The sequence below is a fragment of the Neoarius graeffei genome, chromosome 8 (genome assembly GCF_027579695.1).
Source record: "Neoarius graeffei isolate fNeoGra1 chromosome 8, fNeoGra1.pri, whole genome shotgun sequence".
Lineage (NCBI taxonomy): Eukaryota > Metazoa > Chordata > Actinopteri > Siluriformes > Ariidae > Neoarius > Neoarius graeffei.
The window spans coordinates 54,238,729-54,259,653 of record NC_083576.1 but is presented as its reverse complement, the minus strand read 5'-3'; the positions used below and the strand labels follow the sequence as shown (position 1 = coordinate 54,259,653).

Sequence of the window (20,925 nt, the reverse complement as noted above, 5' to 3'; positions counted from 1 at the left end):
ACGGGCATGTGTATTCCGCAATCATGTCTTTTTCTCCATCTGTCATCAGTGGAGTTTGTGAGCTCTTTGTAAACTGCTTCCACAAACTTCAGATCTAGTTAATTGGGATTTTTTTTATACTTTATTCTTTATTTATTTGGACCCCAATAGCTCCCTGGGGTCCGCACACAACAAAACATGACATATATAACAAGACACATTATATTTATATATACACCGATCAGCCATAAAACAAGAGTCAGTTCTTGAAGTTGATGTGTTGACAAGGGCCAAATTGTGATAACTAGATGACTGGGTCTGAGCATCTCCAAACTGGCACATCTTGTGGGGTGTTCCCAGTATGCAGTGCTAAGTACCTACCAAAAGTGGTCCGAGGAAGGACAACCAGTGAACCAACAACAAGATCATTGACTCGAATGGGGCACAAAGGCTACCTCATATGGTCTAATCCCATAGAAGAGCTACTGTAGTACAAACTGCTAAAAAAGTTAATGCTGGCTAAAACACTGCATACTGGGAACACCTCAGAAGATGTGCCAGTTTGGAGATGCTCAGACCCAGTCATTTGGACAATTTGGCTCTGGTCAAAGTCTCTCAAATCCTTACACTTGCCCATTTTTCCTGCTTCCAACACATCAACTTTGAGAACTGACTGTTCTCTTGTTGCCTAATATATCCCACCCCTTGACAGGTGCCACTGTAACAACATTCATCCATCCATCATCTGTAGCAACTTATCCTGTTCTACAGGGTTGCAGGCAAGCTGGAGCCTATCCCAGCTGACTACGGGCGAAAGGCGGGGTACACCCTGGACAAGTCGCCAGGTCATCGCAGGGCTGACACAGAGACACACAACCATTCACACTCACATTCACACCTACGGTCAATTTAGAGTCACCAGTTAACCTAACCTGCACGTCTTTGGACTGTGGGGGAAACCGGAGCACCCGGAGGAAACCCACGCGGACACAGGGAGAACATGCAAACTCCGCACAGAAAGGCCCTCGCCAGCCACGGGGCTCGAACCCAGGACCTTCTTGCTGTGAGGCGACAGTGCTAGCCACTACACCATCGTGCCACCCATGTGTGTCCATATATATATATAAAATGACTAAATAAATTATTGATATAATATGGATTACTACAGTTGGTAATAGGGCTATTTACTGTATTATTATTATTTACTGTTTGATCTAAAATGCATTTAGAAGGTAAGAAGTTGCACTAATAAACTTTTGACAAGGCACCAGTTAACTGAAAAGCATTCCAGGTGACTACCTCATGAAGCTGGTTAAGATAATGCCAATAGTGTACAAAGTGGACAAACTGATCAGGCGGGCCGGCTCTGTGGTCAGCATGAAGCTGGACTCTCTGGTGACGGTGGCAGAGAAGAGATCTATGGACAAACTATTGAACATCATGGACGATGCCAGTCACCCTCTGCACACCGTCATCAGCAACCAGAGGAGCCTGTTCAGTGACAGAACGCTCCTTCCCAAGTGCAGGACGAACAGACTCAAAAACTCCTTTGTCCCTCACGCCATCAGACTGTACAACTCCTCTCTGGGGGGGAACAGGAGGACAGAGGACAGGAAGGAGCAGTAGCCTGGCCTAACAATAAGCAATACCCAACAATGTGCAATATAAAGTGCAATATCTCTCCTGCCGGCCCCCCCCCCTTTTTTTTATTTTTCCTCCTCCCCCTCCTCTCTTCCCCATATTTTTTATTCTTTTTATATTTGTATATGTAAATACTTAATTTATTTTAATTTATCTAGAAGGTTTTCTCTATTTTTTTTCTCTCTTTATCTGTAACGATGCTGCTGGGATCTTAATTTCCCTGAGGGAACCCTCCCAAAGGGATCAATAAAGTTTTATCTAATCTAATCTAATCAAGGTAAACGCTGGCTACTTTGAAGTATCATAAATATAAAACATTTTGGGGGTTTTTAACACTACTTTTTTTGACTACATGATTCTATACATGTTCCAGATGTTATTTCATAGTTTTGATGTCTTCAGTATTGTTCTACAGTGTAGAAGATAGTCAAAATACAGAAAAACCTATGAATGAGTAGGGGTGTCCAAACTTTTGACTGCTACTGTATACCTGTGAATACTTTAAATCCATCATGTGTCAGTGAACGCTCTCTCTCTCTCTCTCTCTCTCTCTCTCTCTCTCTCAGCTGCATGTCCTGTGCTCTGCAGTGGTAATGGACAGTACGATAAAGGCTCATGTATGTGCTACAGTGGATGGAAGGGGCCAGAATGTGACATTCCTATAAATCAGTGCATTGATCCTCAGTGTGGTGGCCATGGAACCTGCAAAGAGGGCACCTGTGTCTGTTCGCTGGGTTACAAGGGAGAGAACTGTGCTGAAGGTGTGTGTGTGTGTGTAAATTTTGTGAGTACAGTTTTTGACTGATGTTCAAAAATCCAGACTCTCAACATTAATTTAATGTTCCCATAATCATGTATGTGTTGATTCGCTTGTATTTTTATGCCATCAAAAATATTTCCAAAAACACCTGGGCTATTAGCCGTAAAACATCGGTGATTGTTGATTATTTTATACGTTATTAGTGTGCCACTTACAGTAATTTTGTCAGAAAGCATGCTCGTGAGAATGTTTTTGCTGAACGAATTGGTGAGAGACGAGCGGAAGAACGAGGGGTTGTATGTTTTTCACTCAGACGGAAAAATTGCATGAGAGAGGGTTACATACAAAAACAGATGAAGGTAAGAGGAAATATCGGGTTGAGAGGAGGGAAGGCACATCAGAGAGCACATCGACAATGAAAAGAACTGGAATTTTGTTCCAAGTACAGGTTTGGCACTTATTCCTTTTTTAACAGCACATTTTTCTCTCTCTCTTTCTTCCCTCATGTCAGATTTTCATCACAATATAGTTGCTCAGGCAATTTATCTGGAGTGGCAGAAGCACAAAAATCAATAAACGTGATGCACCATTTCTGCAGCCTAAAAAGAGCAGCCTTCCACAAATGACTTTGTGGTATGAAAGAGAAGGGTGCGATGGTGTTGTACAGAGAGGAGGTGATGCACACAAACTGGGGCTAGCTAAATTGCCAAATAGCTTTCACTCTATTTAACCCTCTCGCCACTGCATCCGCTATTCCGGTCTCGGTGTATGACGTTATGCAGTGGTGAAAGGGTTGAGCGGTCTGATCGCCTTGGAAACTTAAGAGTCAATGTCAGTTTGTCTTGAACAGCCAGAGTTAGTGTGTAAAGAGTGGGCTGGATGATTCAGGAAGACTAGAGAAGGAGATAGATTGAGGAAGGAGAGAGGAGGAGATGGGAAATGCATTTGAGAGGAAAGACTCATTCACAGACCTAGAGTGTGCAGGATATTGATTTTTCATGCTCAGATGAAAGTGTGTGTGTGTGTTATTGTCACAAACCCCCCAGACTCAAGTCCACTGCCTACGCATTCTCATGTGCATATTCGATTTTCACTTACTATCTTCAAATGTATTCTATTACCACTGCATATGCTTCACATATTAGACTCATTTATAGTATTTCCCAAATCAGTCCTCTTTTTATGTCAATGCAATCTAATTGTTTATTCTCTTTTACAACATGAGCACTCTGTGCGGTGTGTTTTGTGTGCAGTGGACTGCCTGGATCCTTCCTGCTCGAATAATGGTATTTGTGTGAGTGGTGAATGCCACTGTAAGCCAGGTTGGGGAGGAACACACTGTGAGCTGCCCAGAGCCCAGTGCCCTGATCAGTGTCATGGTCATGGTGCCTTCATTCCTGATTCAGGGTTATGTAGCTGCGACCCTAACTGGATGGGCCCCGACTGCTCCATTGGTTAGTACCAGCTCACTGCTTTTGAGTTTGTTTGGGTTTTTTTGCTTTTAAATAAGATATCTATAATATATGAGCCACCTTTGATGTTATTTTACTTTCTGTGCTTACACAATTTATCTCAGATTTAGGGTTATATCCATGTTAGGATTTCAGTTGTGAATAGTAATACAGTGCCCTTTACAATTATTTGCACCCATTGTGATGATTTGAAGAAATCCACCTTTTGGTGAAGTAGTTTTGGTTGAAAATAATTATTTCTTGATGAGGGATTTGTTTTTCTCTGAATATATTCATTTCAGTTGAAGGTTAGATTTTTCTCTTTTTTTTTTCAGTGTGAGATGAAGCTACGTCAATCAAAGGTGGATTTTTCTTTCCGAAGCCTTTTTACTAATCTTTACGAGGGGTGCCAATATTTGTGGAAAGCACTGTATTTACTCGTATAGCGCTTTTTTTTTAAACGAAGCTCACAAAGTGCTGTGAGTAAAATACAGTGAAATACACAAGGAAGATGAAGAATAATGTACACTGGTGCTTGAAAGTTTGTGAACCCTTTAGAATTTTCTATATTTCTGCATAAATATGACCTAAAACATCATCAGATTTTCACACAAGTCCTAAAAGTAGATAAAGAGAACCCAGTTAAACAAATGAGACAAAAATATTATACTTGGTCATTTATTTATTGAGGAAAATGATCCAATATTACATATCTGTGAGTGGCAAAAGTATGTGAACCTCTAGGATTAGCAGTTAATTTGAAGGTGAAATTAGAGTCAGGTGTTTTCAATCAATGGGATGACAATCAGGTGTGAGTGGGCACCCTGTTTTATTTAAAGAACAGGGATCTATCAAAGTCTGATCTTCACAACGCATGCTTGTGGAAGTGTATCATGGCACGAACAAAGGAGATTTCTGAGGACCTCAGAAAAAGCATTATTGATGCTCATCAGGCTGGAAAAGGTTACAAAACCATCTCTAAAGAGTTTGGACTCCACCAATCCACAGACAGACAGATTGTGTACAAATGGAGTAAATTCAAGACCATTGTTACCCTCCCTGGCGGCACAGTGGTGTAGTGGTTAGCACTGTTGCCTCACAGCAAGAAGGTCCTGGGTTCAATCCCAGCGACCGGCGAGGGCTTTTCTGTGTGGAGTTTGCATGTTCTCCCCATGTCCGCGTGGGTTTCCTCCGGGTGCTCCGGTTTCCCCCACAGTCCAAAGGCATGCAGGTTAGGCTAATTGGTGGCTCTAAATTGACCGTAGGTGTGAATGGTTCTGTGTTTATGTGTTAGCCCTGTGATGACCTGGCGACTTGTCCAGGGTGTACCCTGCCTCTCGCCTATAGTCAGCTGGGATAGGCTTCAGCTTGCCTGAGACCCTGTAGGACAGGATAAGCAGTTACAGATGATGGATGGATGCATGTTACCCTCCCCAGGAGTGGTTGACCAACAAAGATCACTCCAAGATCCAAGACCAAAGCGTGTAATAGTCAGCGAGGTCATAAAGGACCCCAGGGTAACTTTGAAGCAACTGAAGGCCTCTTTCACATTGGCTAATGTTAATGTTCATGAGTCCACCATCAGGAGAACACTGAACAACAATGGTGTGCATGGCAGGGTTGCAAGGAGAAAGCCACTGCTCTCCAAAAAGAACATTGTTGCTCATCTGCAGTTTGCTAAAGATCACATGGACAAGCCAGAAGGCTATTGGAAAAATGTTTTGTGGATGGATGAGACCAAAATAGACCTTTTTGGTTTCAGTGAGAAGCATTATGTTTGGAGAAAGGAAAACCCTCTATTCCAGCATAAGAACCTTATCCCATCTGTGAAACATGGTGGTGGTAGTATCATGGTTTGGGCCTGTTTTGCTGCATCTGGGCCAGGACGGCTTGCCATCATTGATGGAATAATGAATTCTGAATTATACCAGTGAATTCTAAAGGAAAATGGCAGGACATTTGTCCATGAACTGAATCTCAAGAGAAGGTGGGTCATGCAGCAAGACAACGACCCTAAGCACACAAGTCGTTCTACCAAAGAATGGTTAAAGAAGAATAAAGTTAATGTTTTGGAATGGCCAAGTCAAAGTCCTGACCTTAATCCAATCGAAATGTTGTGGAAGGACCTGAAGCGAGCAGTTCATGTGAGGAAACCCACCAGCATCCCAGAGTTGAAGCTGTTCTGTACGGAGGAATGGGCTAAAATTCCTCCAAGTCGGTGTGCAGGACTGATCAACAGTTACCGGAAACGTTTAGTTGCAGTTATTGCTGTACAAGGGGGTCACACCAGATACTGAAAGCAAAGGTTCACATACTTTTGCCACTCACAGATATGTAATATTGGATCATTTTCCTCAATAAATAAATGACCAAGTATAATATTTTTGTCTCATTTGTTTAACTGGGTTCTCTTTATCTACTTTTAGGACTTGTGTGAAAATTTGATGATGTTTTAGGTCATATTTATGCAGAAATAATAAATTCTAAAGGGTTCACAAACTTTCAAGCACCACTGTATAATATTTAATCCATGAAGGTAGAGGGTGGGAAGAATCTGACTCACTTTCAAAAGTAATCCCAGAATCATACCTATTCTTAATTAGAGTATGGTTAACCAACAAAGGGATTTAAGAGCCTGTGTAATGTGAGCCTTCATTCTCAAGCATGTAAGGATTCTGGCAGCAGTGTTGTGAACATTTGACTCAGGAGCAGAGGTACTGGGTAGGTCAGAAACTAGTCGGTCGAACTTGTACTGGATGATATGATCAAACAAGAAGCTGATCGTCTAAGGCATTTTGTGTTAAAGACAAATAGAGCCACTGCATACTAATGAAAGCAAATCTGTTTGTTACAGTAATTCTGCTGAACTCGGGATGGCAGGTTTAGATGAAGAAATAAGAGACCCATGATTTAGCCTTGTGGGACTCTGCAGGATGTTACATACTGGGGACAGATTATGAAAAGCACACTTTTTCAGTGCTTGTGCACATACATGTGGGTATCTGGAGCACCTACCAAGCCACATACTCTGAAATACAACAACACAGTCCGTTTATTTTAGCTAGCTATTTCAGAAAACATGTGCTTCAACAAGCTGTTCAGATTTGCCTCCCCTTTCTATGTCACAAGGAGAGATCATTAGAATTATACCGTCCCCTCATCTGAATATCTCCTGTCATGGCTTGAGAACTGCCTTTGCGAATGAATATTCATTAAGAAAGTGCTACCTGATTGGCTGGTGGAAGAAGGGGTGGGGTGAGCAGTGGCTCATTATCATCTCAGGAACAGGCACTCAAACCAGCTGTTCTGAACAGGGCTGTTAAATAGGGTGAGAACGGAGCTGTGGTGATTTATCCTTGTGGTATTTTGACCAAAGTATGTCACAGACATATGTTGTTTACCAGCTGGGAGGTCCGTATGGTGAAATAACGTGACCGAGGTCTTGAAAGTACTGAGCGAGGCCCTCTGGTCCGAGGTCAGTATTCAAGGCCAAGGTCACGGTATTTCACCATACGGACCGACCTTAAGCTGGTAAATAATATATTTATTTTTTCTTTACCAAATTCTAACAGAAAACGAGAGCGCCCGAAAGGGAAAACCGAGCCGAGCCGAAGCGAGCCACCATGTTGAATCCTCATTCACGGCTGTAATGCAAATGGCTTCCTCCTCGGTATACAAGTGCACTTCCATGGCAGGAAAAAAAATACATTTTGCCGCCTATGTAGTCCCCTATTCATACAAAATTGAGTCATTCAGGATTCAGCCATGTTTTTGCTCGGCGTTAGCAACAGTTACAGGTTTTTAGCTTTCTCCTGAAATGTTTCCTTTTATTTCTTCTTCCACAGGGTAGTAAAACTCGCTTTCGCTGTAAAGACTGTCGTTATCACTATCCATGCTGTAACATTAATGCTGTTCTCCTGAGAAATACGAAAATAAATGTTGACAAAAATTGCTACTACAGGTACGTTTGTTGCTGTGAACAAGCGAGTCGCCAGAGGTAACCGGGGTCCGTACCATAGGATACGGACCCGCTCGCCAGCCAATCAGAGTACGGGATTTGATGAAAACCGGGCCGCGAAAAAAAAAATTTCATTAAGACCTCAGAGGACTGTGTCAACTTATGGTAAAACGGCTAGAATATGTCCCCTTTAAACTACCCAGTCTGACAGAGCAGAGTATTCACAGCAACTTAATTGAAGCAGAAAGGCTAACTAAGTTTTGCAACAAGACATAAGATCACATGATCAACTTTATCACAGATATGTCATTAAATTGTTGAGATATTTTGCTGAATGCCATTTTGTAAATAAAATGTGAAAAAAACGGAGTTGGTATTTAAGTTTTGAAATACTGAGAGGCCTATCTGTTCATGGACACAGGAACGAGGCATCATTTGATAATGAACTGAAAATTGCTTTAAAATGTGCTTCTTCTTCTTATCTTACTTTTTTTTTAATATAAATATGATATGTGTTCTGTGTGTGTCTACAGAGGTCTGCTCAGTGGACTGCGGGACTCACGGTGTGTGTATGGGTGGCTCATGCCGCTGTGAAGAGGGCTGGACAGGGGAGGCATGTGATCAGCGTGTGTGTAGTCCCCTGTGCATAAAGCATGGCACCTGCAAGGACGGCAAGTGCGAGTGTCACCAGGGATGGAATGGAGAGCACTGCACCATCGGTAGGTATATGCCCAGAGCGTCCCTCTTTCCATTTATACACACACATCCGCTCTCAGTAGACACTCTGCCCATCTTGTCCCATTCATTCAAAGAAACAGAGCATTGGGAAATACAAAGTCCTTCTTTAGTACAAAAGGAACACAGTGACCAGTTACAACAATGTGTTGTAGTCGTAAGAACTCCAATCTTTGTACCTGTCTAATGCAGCTCATCATGTCAATCGCAAGCCCCTTTGGTCTGGATAAAGGGTTCCAGAGCGTGGAAAACAGAAATGGTTTTCTTAGCGATTGAAAACCACTGGTTCAAAGTGGTACACTGGGTTTTCTGACTGATCGAAGCTGGAGCAGAAGTTATTGTGTTGTGTCTTCCACTTTCGTGTATACATCCTGAGAAGTGGAGGAGATACAGGTAGGAATAGGACTTTAATGAAAATCAAAAAGGAATAAGACATTTAAAAAAGCCCAATTACATACCGTAGTTCAATTTGAGACTTGCACACAAAACCGACATAGTAAGCACAGTGTCCAAGTTTTAAAGTGGAAGATATACAGAATGTTGGCAGGAGTTTGCTTTAGGACATTTTTAATGTCAAAAAGAGACACAAAGCCAGCAGTGGTATTTCCAAGAGTACTTGATCAAGTCTACTTAGAAGTTTGGACTTTGAGTAAAACAGGTGACCGAATAAGAGAAGGGTTATAGTGGATCAGAGGACTTGGGGAGCTTTCGAACTGTGTTTTGTTTCAATGAGAGAAGAATTTGCTCTCACACGCCATACAATACAGACAAGTGTGTTGACCCATATAATAGAACAGCACGTAAAAGCTCCAGATGTCTTCCCTTGAAAAACAATCACACCTTTAGCTTGCCGCTGACTTCTCTCTCATAAAAGTAGACATAAAAAAATCTCTGAGCATGAGCATGTCTTTCTGTCAGTGTCTGGAAGTCTTAGTGTGAGTGTATGTTTGTATGTGAGTGTGTAGATGTGCATACATGTCTGGGCCAGAGAGAGAGAGAGAGAGAGAGAGAGAGAGTCTGTCACTCACAGGATGACGCAAGTGTCTCAAACAAACACTTACCTGCCTGAACATCTTTTGATTTCAGTTCATTCCTCCCTATAGTTACATAGAGAGCTTGTCTGGCTATTGTCATCATACGTCCTCTGAAATAATCAGCCACCAAGTTCCATATGGTCCCTTAAACCCTTTCCAAAGCCAAGTGGCAGCGCTACAGCAATATATTCCAATATATTCCAAAATAACTGCATGTGTGCATGTCTCCTGCCTCTCACTTCGCCCTCTTGTTCCCCCCTCTTTGCGTGCTCTCTCTATTGCAGACTATTGGGATGAGACTAAAGAAGGTATTGTACCTCGTCCGCACTATGTCCTAGTGCTAGCTGCATCGTAGCACTGGCCGCAAGCACTTCTCCTGACAGCTTGGCTGTGTACAGACTGTGTGCTTCTCACAGTGTGTCCTGTAGACTAGATTTTGGTGGTGTACAGTAGCGCGCCTAGCTGTGTAGAGCAGGTGTGTGTGTTTTCTTCACGTCCGTGTTTTCTTGTACCAGTTTATTATAACCATGAAGGTTATAAAGTCTCAGATCATTCTCTATCTTTCTGTGATGTGTGAGATTGTCTAATGCAAATGAATTTAAGCTGTTAGACAATAGAAGCTCCAAATGCCTCCCAAATAACCACTGGTGTGGTCCGGTACATCAACGATGGCGGTGTAAGTGTTTCCAGGTTTCCAGGATTCATATCTGTCTCCACATGGTACCCATCACAAGACAGAGTGCAAAGAAAGGACTCAGCGGTCACTGAGAGTTCATCTCTGGCAGAGTAATACCGTAGAAATCAAACATGATGTGTCTCTTCAGGATCCATCTAGTCTTCCCAGTCTGTGTGAGCTTGTTATAGTGTTCTCTCATAAAAGAATAAGTCTTTATTTTTTTTTTCCTATTTGCCCTATAGAGTAGAGCTCAAACAAAAGGAGCTGAATTAGAGAAAACAAACTAAGGCGAGGCTGGAACATGTGCAGCAGATTTGCAAAGGCTGGAATTAGTGGACTATAGCTGAGGTTAAAGGGACCATGGAAAGCACAGTTCCTGAGGTAATTGTTGAATTTCATGAGCCAATGATGCAGAGTTTTGAGGGCAGGGAGAAGGTGCAGATTTTTTTTTTTTCCCCCTGTAATATTTTGCTTGCAGGTCACAGGGCCACAGACCTGACTTTGTCTCGGAGGGATTGGAGTGTGTTGCACTCCAGCAGTGTGTAAGAAGCAACTACTGTATGCGGTGCAGGATGGACCTTCAGTAATCACCCCATTAGGATGCATCAGCGGGACCTTTAACATTTAAATGAGAGAAAGGAGCAAACCCAGTGCTGAATTCCTCCTGGATATTTATATTCTTCCAAAATATCAAGCATTGTCATTTAATTGTAATATATTGAAATAAAAGCACATCCCGAATGCAAATTTCATTATAAGGCTCAGAAGAGGAAACAGTGAAAAGACTGATTATAGAAACTTGGTCGATGCGCACATTGACTTTGCATGCTGGTGCACTCCTGGTGAACGTGGCTTACACGTGAACAAATGCATGATTGGACCATATGTGCAAGCCATGCTCGCTGGGGACATAGAGGCATGCAAGACAAATGTGTATTCTCAATTTGTCCATCAATGTTTAATCAAAGCTTGCGAATTAGATGTACATTTGACATGTTTAAGACAATTGAACAAGAAATCATATCAGTTACAATGTGCCGTTATCTATTCCGTATATTTATTTCTAGAAACGTATTCTGCCGTCATTTAGAAGTTGTCCCAGAAGCGTTCCGTATCTGTGTTTTTATAAATTTAGACAGCCCTCAGAAATCTCTTTCTTCATACTTCACTTCTGTTCGGCATTAGAGCAGTAGACCAGCTGAGCTTTGTGAAAACCCTCATCGAACCTTCTGGTACAGTAGTTTCTGTCTTTGAGGAGTTGAAAGAGAAATTTGACTTTGTGGTAGCACAGCTAACAAGCTGAATCTAGTCCTAGTGGAGTGTATTTTATAGGTTCTCTCACGATTTGATTTTTATCAGTCTCATACTAAGGTTAGTTTCAAGGATTTATGGATCTAACCTTTAGTTTTATGACCTTTTAAAGGGGATAGAGCTGCACACAAGCAGATTGTGGAATGTGGTGGAGAGCAGGTTTTCCCTCTCGGTCTGTTTCTTTCACTGTCACACATTCTCAGACCTTAACATCCTTCCGTCCTTCCTTTCTTTCTCTCTCCCTCCCTCCTTTCCTTTCCTTTAGTTACATTGTGTAGCATACATCAGTCCTTCTGGCTTCTAAGTACATCCAGGGATTCTCTCTGCCTTTTCTCCACCTTCATCTCTCCTTCTCTGAGAGTGTGTACTGACCCATAACCCAAGGCAATTTCACCTCCCTTTTCAAGGGATTACAATGATGTCCAATCACATTACTTTAGCTTGGTGTCTTAATACTTTGTGAAGCCCCACTTTATTCTAGGTACTGTAGGGAGAATTGACTGGCCTTTGGCATAAAAGAAGGGCTGTGCTCATTCCTGCCCAACAAAAAAGATCAATGGCCACTATAGATTCTGCTGTCCTGGTGCTTCATAAGTATTTGGCTGTCTAAAATGGCAGCTTAATTTAAAAAGCAATCATTCTAAGTGACTTTTCTCGCAACTCAATATTGTGTGACAATCAATGCATAGCGGACTGTTAATGTGGCATCTCAAGAACCTCAGATGTCGAAAATTGTATTAATTAAAGCCACATTGCATTTGATTCCTGAAGGGTAAATGGGCCTTGATGCATTCAAGGTTTTTCATGCTCTTTTGCCCATGACGTCCTCCCTAACCACAAATCCACTGAAATGTCACCTGTGCCGAATCAGGCAGAACTAATGACCATATGATAAAAGATACTGGCCGGGTCCAAAAGGCCATATGTGCATGGTGACCAACAGCAAAGTCACCGACATGCTAAGGTGTTAACTGTTTAAGGTTAATCTTTGGGCTTTTGGCCTAAGCATGGCTAAACTCACACTGACATAAGTGATAATCCTCTTACTGTAATGCAAATTGAGTGTCAGTTTCCTCCATGCTTGAAATCTTGGCGTATATTCAGATATAATTGGTAATACTCAATTCCTAACATTCATTTTGTCACTGTTGGGCAAAATATTTGTCGTTTTAATTACCAAAGTGCCAGATTACAAAGAAATGACACATCACAACTCCGTGGTGCTCAATTATGTCCTGTTAACGGAGCAGGATTATGGAGTTTGCCCTTTTCATGGCACGGTATGCTCGGCCGTCAATCATAAGCACAGCCTCTCCACAGAGCATCCACAAATACATGCAGTGACCGCACACGAAACAGCTTCGACAGGTTTGTTTTCACTTTAATTTTGGACCTTTGCCGATATCCCTTTATAAAGAAAATAAGAAAATATTTTGTCTAGGTCACTTTCTTTTCTCATTCTTATAAACATTTTTAACCCTCCAAAAAAAAATTAAATAAAGCATCTCTTCTGATTTTATAGAAACAACATTCGCAGTTTCAGATGTTATGAACTTATATATCTTATAAATGCTTTATGAAGTTATTAAGTAGGAACTCTAAACTTAATTTTAAGGCATAGCTCAGCCTCTGGCATACATTTGACAAAATCGCTCACACAAATGTATTCCCATTTTTACATGTAGCTCATCACATAACCCAAGGCTCTCACCTACTCTGTCACCTCGCTCCCACTCATCTCTCTTGCTAAATCTGCCTACTATCTCAAGTTCACCCATGCACACACTCTCACGTAGATACACACAAGACTTCTAATCTGATCTGATCTGTCTCTAGCTTCTCCTAATCACATTCGCACATGGAGAGCTGTGTGTGCAAGCCAAGGGAATCAAATCATCTCTCCCAAATTAACCCACTGAGAGCTCCTATACGTGTTCTTATCGAATATTCCCAAATCAACAAGAACTCAAGGGAGTGCTGCAAGTGTGTTTATGTCTACATTGCATGTGTGTGAGTGTGCATGATACCGCATGCCCTTAAGCCCTATAGAACATGTCAGCCAGTGACCTGAGTTACCTTTTGATGGTCCATGGCTTACTTTCCGCTTACTCCAACCGTACCCTCTGTCCTTCCCTCTCTCTTTTTTTCCCTGTGCCCTACCTCTTTTGCAGACGGTTGTCCGAACCTGTGCAATGGCAACGGGCAGTGCACCATGGGACAGAACAGCTGGCACTGTGAATGCAAGACAGGCTGGAGGGGCACTGGGTGCAACGTCGCCATGGAAACCTCCTGTGCAGACAATAAAGACAATGAAGGAGGTCAGACAGCACCAAACTCACCAGCACAGCTGACACTACAAGATAAAAAAAAAAAACACAAGTCATGTTTTACACTAATACAGTAAATTCCAGATTAAAAATGAATGAATTGTCTTCATTTCAGTTTTTAAACCTGTAAGCAGTACTACTGGAATTAGACATGCCTGGATGATGGCAGATATTTGTGGCATCTTTGCCTCTTCACTAAGTAATCAAATTACGTTTCCATTATTCTCAAGCTAGTGTAGTACCTTGTATTACCCGCATCCCTCTCTCTCATAGACGTCTTCGCTTCAAGAACGACTGCAGGACAATACATAGATTCATGGCAAGCGCTCGTTGTTTGTATGATCGTTTTCTTAGCTTTTTTTTTTGCAATGTCTTCAATCATCACCCAAGGGCAAAGAGGCAGGTAAGCACCGAATAACTTGCAAGCAGGGACAGTACACAGTGGCAGAGTTCACCTTGGAGTTCAGAACACTAGATGCAGGTGGTGGGACAACCCAGCTCTTGTCATCATCACCACTTTTTGTCAAGGACTTACAGTAGAAGGGATCTAGACGCTGAAGTAGCCTATAGAGACAGTCACTTATTTCTGCGCTTTCTCACTGACTTTGCAATTAATCTCGATAAACCGCTCCCTGAGAGAAGAAAGCCTGCCCCTAGTCAAGTCCCACCAACATGTTCAACCTCTGAACCCATGCAGCTCAGCAATGCCAAGACAACAGATTCTGCCATAACAAATGAAGAATTGGATCATGTCCACGAAACTAGACCTCCCAAGTCCCAGAGGTGGACAGTAACGAAGTACATTTACTTGAGTACTGTACTTAAGTACACTTTTTGAGTATCTGTACCTTACCTGAGTATTTTTTATTTTTTTGGGAAACTTTTGACTTTAACTTCACTACATTTGAAAGACAAATATCATACTTTTCACTCCACTGCATTTCTATCAAGGTCCTCATTACTCGTTACTATGAAGCGGCTTTGAAAGTGGATTTTTTTCTTTTCTTTTCTTTTCGAAAACGTGACTGGTTTTTTCACAGCTGACACTGAGACAGCCTATTAGTAATCACTAGGGTCACATCACGTCCATAGACTGTATAAAATAAAGCTCAATGATTTCTCAGCAGCATTATTAAACACGATCAGTTGATGGTAGAATGGAAGGAGGCGGTTCTTCAGGGGAATGAACGCACCCAGGGCCCATGAGCCCATGTTTCAGTTTTCTGAAAGGATTAAAGATTCGTTTCGTTTTAAATGTTTGCTTTGTTTGCCTAAAACAAACCGCATCACGGCCTACAAAAACTCGCCGTCCAACCTGCGGAAGAATATTGACGTATATAAACGTTTTATTCCAAGCGAAAGCTTGCAACAAAGTTGTCTGTGCTTTTAGAGCTAGCGATAACATTGCAATAGCTGTGCAGTCTGGTTAGTCAAATGACTTTCTATGGATTTGTCCGCCAAGTTGCCGTAGCCTTGTCCACGGCTAACGTTTACACATAGCTAGTTAACTTGGACACTGTTAGTTAGCATGTAAAAATGGAATTATGCTAACATGAATAACGTTAACTTATCTGAAGTCCTTTCAGAAATATGTTTTAGCATAATCTTGTCAAATAAACAGAATGTAGAAATCTTTCTTTTCTAGTAACATTAGCGACCCAATATGATTTCGAGTTTGAAAAGAGTTTGCTAGCGTGTCAGGTGGAGCTTCAGCTCTACAGGTTCTACAAGCTAGTCAGTAAATCCAGTCGGTTGCTTCAGAGGCATTAGGTATTGTCAGCGTTGTGGCAATAATACAACGATGCGTTGACAGAAAATGTACTTTTAATACTTAAGCATTTCTAAAAGCAAGTACTTTAACTTAAGTAAAAATTTGACTGGACAACTTGTATCGGAGTAACATTTGACCAGTGGGATCTGTACTTTGACTTAAGTAATGAAGTTGGGTACTTTGCCAACCTCTGCCAAGTTCCTATAATCTGTTTCACATTCAAGAGGAGGGACGGATAGAAGACGGTTTGTAGTAACACTCTGGAAATAAGTCTGTACAGCTTGTTCAAAATCTCTTCCATATTTCATGCATTCATAAATGTCGTTGTCAGAGATAAATTGAGCAGATTTCTCATCAGTTAGATACACGATATCTTAATATACTCCAGTTCACTCGAAGAGCACATTCACCATGTCAAGAGAGTGCTGCAGAGATTAATGGAAAATCATTTGTGTGTGAAGGCTGAAAAGTGCAAGCTCCATGTACCCCAAGTTACATCCCTGAGGTAAATCATCAGGAGAAAGGGAGTCTACATGGACAACTCTAATATGCTGTCACAGCATGACTAACTTTGCATAATCTCCAAGGATTTCGAGGTTTCACCAACTTGTAGTAAATGTAGTATGAGAAACTTTTGTGCCATACTTGCCCTCTTACCTTGACTGTATGGAAGAGAGCCACAAAAAAAAAAATTCTCAAGCAAGCATTCAGCACGGCTTGTATAATAAAACACCAAGACCTAACATCTTTCATGGTTTAAGTAGATGCTTCTGAAGAAGGATTCAGAGTGCTCTGCCAACATTATGGGTCTTAGCCAAATTGTACCCGATCACCTTCTTTCCCATAAAACTTCACCTGCCAAAAGGAATTGCAAAATTGGTAATAGAGAAGTATTGACTGCAAAACTAGCATTATAAAAATGTCATCAGTGGCTGGAGGGGATCGAACACCTATTCACTATATGCACAGATCACTGAGCAACCTCAAATGCTCGAAAAATGCGAAAAACCTTACACTTCAACCAGCTATATGAGATTTTCTCGGTCTCCATCTTCATATTGTCCAGGATCCTGATGTACTGTCCCGTCCCAAACTAGTCACACCAGAGTCTTGTTTTGTGGCAGCCATCAGTTGGGACATACAGAGATATAATCCAAGCTCTCCAGTGTTACAGTATTTCACCTCAGAGGCCATAAGATAAAACATATAACCCTTTTCTCATCTCATGCTGATCATCTGACGTTTTGTATGCTTTCTGCTTTTAAAGTATTTTTTAATCCTGCTGTCTTGTTCGCTTGTATATTTTAATTAAGCTTGACCCATGTTTGTCTGTGAATCATGGTAGTGTGAAGGCATGAATAAAAGATGGTCGAGGGACTGAGTCGGAAATAAAAACCATGTAAATGTTTGATTTGTACAGAGGCCTTCATTTTCAATTACTTTTATTTCACCTTGTTACCCTTGATGCCCTGAACATAATCACTGTAATGTTCAGTATACTGTATAGCATCTATAGTACCAGTCAAAATTTGGACACATCTACTTGTAACACCCCTTTACCTCCAAGTTCGTTCAAGGCAAAGTCCTGAGTTCTTTGAAAGGTGGATGTCTCCTTCTTTTCTTGCCGATAGTCTTGAGAGCACAGTTAAGTAAATAAGTTACACTAAGTTACTGAATGTGGATATCAATTACTAATTAGTATGCTACCCATTAATTAATAAAGATCCCTTCAACAAAGACAAAGGCTATTTTAGGACTACAACCCCGATTCCAAAAAAGTTGGGACAAAGTACAAATTGTAAATAAAAACGGAATGCAATAATTTACAAATCTCAAAAACTGATATTGTATTCACAATAGAACATAGACAACATATCAAATGTCGAAAGTGAGACATTTTGAAATTTCATGCCAAATATTGGCTCATTTGAAATTTCATGACAGCAACACATTTCAAAAAAGTTGGGACAGGGGCAATAAGAGGCTGGAAAAGTTAAAGGTACAAAAAAGGAACAGCTGGAGGACCAAACTGCAACTCATTAGGTCAATTGGCAATAGGTCATTAACATGACTGGGTATGAAAAGAGCATCTTGGAGTGGCAGCGGCTCTCAGAAGTAAAGATGGGAAGAGGATCACCAATCCCCCTAATTCTGCACCGACAAATAGTGGAGCAATATCAGAAAGGAGTTCGACAGTGTAAAATTGTAAAGAGTTTGAACATATCATCATCTACAGTGCATAATATCATCAAAAGATTCAGAGAATCTGGAAGAATCTCTGTGCGTAAGGGTCAAGGCCGGAAAACCATACTGGGTGGCCGTGATCTTCGGGCCCTTAGACGGCACTGCATCACATACAGGCATGCTTCTGTATTGGAAATCACAAAATGGGCTCAGGAATATTTCCAGAGAACATTATCTGTGAACACAATTCACTGTGCCATCCGCCGTTGCCAGCTAAAACTCTATAGTTCAAAGAAGAAGCCGTATCTAAACATGATCCAGAAGCGCAGACGTCTTCTCTGGGCCAAGGCTCATTTAAAATGGACCGTGGCAAAGTGGAAAACTGTTCTGTGGTCAGACGAATCAAAATTTGAAGTTCTTTATGGAAATCAGGGACGCCGTGTCATTCGGACTAAAGAGGAGAAGGACGACCCAAGTTGTTATCAGCGCTCAGTTCAGAAGCCTGCATCTCTGATGGTATGGGGTTGCATTAGTGCGTGTGGCATGGGCAGCTTACACATCTGGAAAGACACCATCAATGCTGAAAGGTATATCCAGGTTCTAGAGCAACATATGCTCCCATCCAGACGACGTCTCTTTCAGGAAAGACCTTGCATTTTCCAACATGACAATGCCAAACCACATACTGCATCAATTGCAGCATCATGGCTGCGTAGAAGGGTTCGGGTACTGAACTGGCCAGCCTGCAGTCCAGATCTTTCACCCATAGAAAACATTTGGCGCATCATAAAACAGAAGATATGACAAAAAAGACCTAAGACAGTTGAGCAACTAGAATCCTACATTAGACAAGAATGGGTTAACATTCCTATCCCTAAACTTGAGCAACTTCTCTCCTCAGTCCCCAGACGTTTACAGACTGTTGTAAAGAGAAAAGGAGATGTCTCACAGTGGTAAACATGGCCTTGTCCCAACTTTTTTGAGATGTGGTGTCGTCATGAAATTTAAAATCACCTAATTTTTCTCTTTAAATGATACATTTTCTCAGTTTAAACATTTGATATGTCATCTATGTTCTATTGTGAATAAAATATGGAATTTTGAAACTTCCACATTATTGCATTCCATTTTTATTTACAATTTGTACTTTGTCCCAACTTTTTTGGAATTGGGGTTGTACAAATGGCTGATTATTTATTGCATTGGCAAGGGTAAGGGGAGTTGGAAGTTGAGTAAATAACAATACAGTGGTGCTTCAAAGTTTGTGAACCCTTTAGAATGTTCTATATTTCTGCATAAATATGACCTAAAACATCTTCAGATTTTCACACAAGTCCTAAAAGTAGATAAAGAGAACCCAGTTAAACAAATGAGACAAAAATATTATACTTGGTCATTTATTTATTGAGGAAAATGATCCAATAGTACATATCTGTGAGTGGCAAAAGTATTTGATTTCATGACATTTGATTTCAGTATCTGGTGTGACCCCCTTGTGCAGCAATAACTGCAACTAAACATTTCCGGTAACTGTTGATCAGTCCTGCACACCAGGTTGGAGGAATTTTAGCCCATTCCTCCATACAGAACAGCTTCAACTCTGGGATGTTGGTGGCTTTCCTTACATGAACTGCTCATTTCAGGTCCTTCCACAACATTTCAATTGGATTAAGGTCAGGACTCTGACTTGGCCATTCCAAAACATTAACTTAATTCTTCTTTAACCATTCTTTGGTAGAACGACTTGTGTGCTTAGGGTCGTTGTCTTGCTGCATGACCCACCTTCTCTTGAGATTCAGTTCATGGACAGATGTCCTGACATTTTCCTTTAGAATTCGCTGGTATAATTCAGAATTCATTGTTCCATCAATGATGGCAAGCCATCCTGGCCCAGATGCAGCAAAACAGACCCAAGCCATGATAGTACCACCACCATGTTTCACAGCTGGGATACGGTTCTTATCCTGGAATGCAGTGTTTTCCTTTCTCCAAACATAACGCTTCTCATTTAAACCATAAAGTTCTATTTTGGTCTCATCCGTCCACAAAACATTTTTCCAATAGCCTTCTGGCTTGTCCACGTGATCTTTAGCAAACTGCAGACGAGCAGCAATGTTCTTTTTGGAGAGCAGTGGCTTTCTCCTAGCAACCCTGCCATGCACACCATTGTTGGTCAGTGTTCTCCTGATGGTGGACTCATGAACATTAGCCAATGTGAGAGAGGCCGTCAGTTGCTTAGAAGTTACCCTGGGGTCCTTTGTGACCTCGCCGACTATTACACGCCTTGCTCTTGGAGTGATCTTTGTTGGTTGACCACTCCTGGGGAGGGTAACAATGGTCTTGAATTTCCTCCATTTGTACACAATCTGTCTGACTGTGGATTGGTGGAGTCCAAACTCTTTAGAGATGGTTTTGTAACCTTTTCCAGCCTGATGAGCATCAACAACGCTTTTTCTGAGCTCCTCAGAAATCTCCTTTGTTCGTGCCATGATACACTTCCACAAACATGTGTTGTGAAGATCAGACTTTGATAGATCCCTGTTCTTTAAATAAAACAGGGTGCCCACTCACACCTGATTGTCATCCCACTGATTGAAAACACCTGACTCTAATTTCACCTTCAAATTAACTGCTAATCCTAGAGGTGCACATACTTTTGCCACTCACAGATATGTAATATTGGATCATTTTCCTCAATAAATAAATGACCAAGTGTAATATTTTTGTCTCATTTGTTTAACTGGGTTCTCTTTATCTACTTTTAGGACTTGTGTGAAAATCTGATGATGTTTTCGGTCATATTTATGCAGAAATATAGAAAATTCTAAAGGGTTCACAAACTTTCAAGCACCACTGTAAATATATAAATATGTAATAAACAATAAATATGCAAATGGGAGATATGAATAACTCTTATCAGAGTGGCGGTTAATTACTTTCTTATATTAGACCTCTCTTGCCATTCCATTCAAATTATCCGAAGGATAAATAAACTGGATTGTTCAAATGTGTCAAGTTACAAAACTGATCAGTTCAAGTAACAAGTATCTAATAACTCAAGCAATATAATTTCATATATCAACAACTACTATATCAGT

At 41.2% G+C, this 20,925-nt stretch overlaps 1 protein-coding gene across 7 annotated transcripts in view; it reads left to right on the top strand.

Moving 5' to 3' along the window:
• tenm2a (teneurin transmembrane protein 2a) overlaps nucleotides 1–20,925 on the top strand; it is a 466,651-nt gene that overhangs the window by 415,245 nt on the left and 30,481 nt on the right. For 4 of the 7 annotated variants that reach the window (XM_060927881.1, XM_060927879.1, XM_060927875.1 and 1 more), the window contains 4 exons: nucleotides 2,187–2,381; nucleotides 3,634–3,834; nucleotides 8,323–8,508; nucleotides 13,717–13,863. In XM_060927881.1, the coding sequence (XP_060783864.1) occupies nucleotides 2,187–2,381; nucleotides 3,634–3,834; nucleotides 8,323–8,508; nucleotides 13,717–13,863 (729 nt within the window). Of the gene's footprint in view, nucleotides 1–2,186; nucleotides 2,382–3,633; nucleotides 3,835–8,322; nucleotides 8,519–8,900; nucleotides 8,918–9,842; nucleotides 9,867–13,716; nucleotides 13,864–20,925 lie in introns of all 7 variants that reach the window. The other 3 variants (XM_060927880.1, XM_060927878.1, XM_060927876.1) reach the window with 2 other exon arrangements.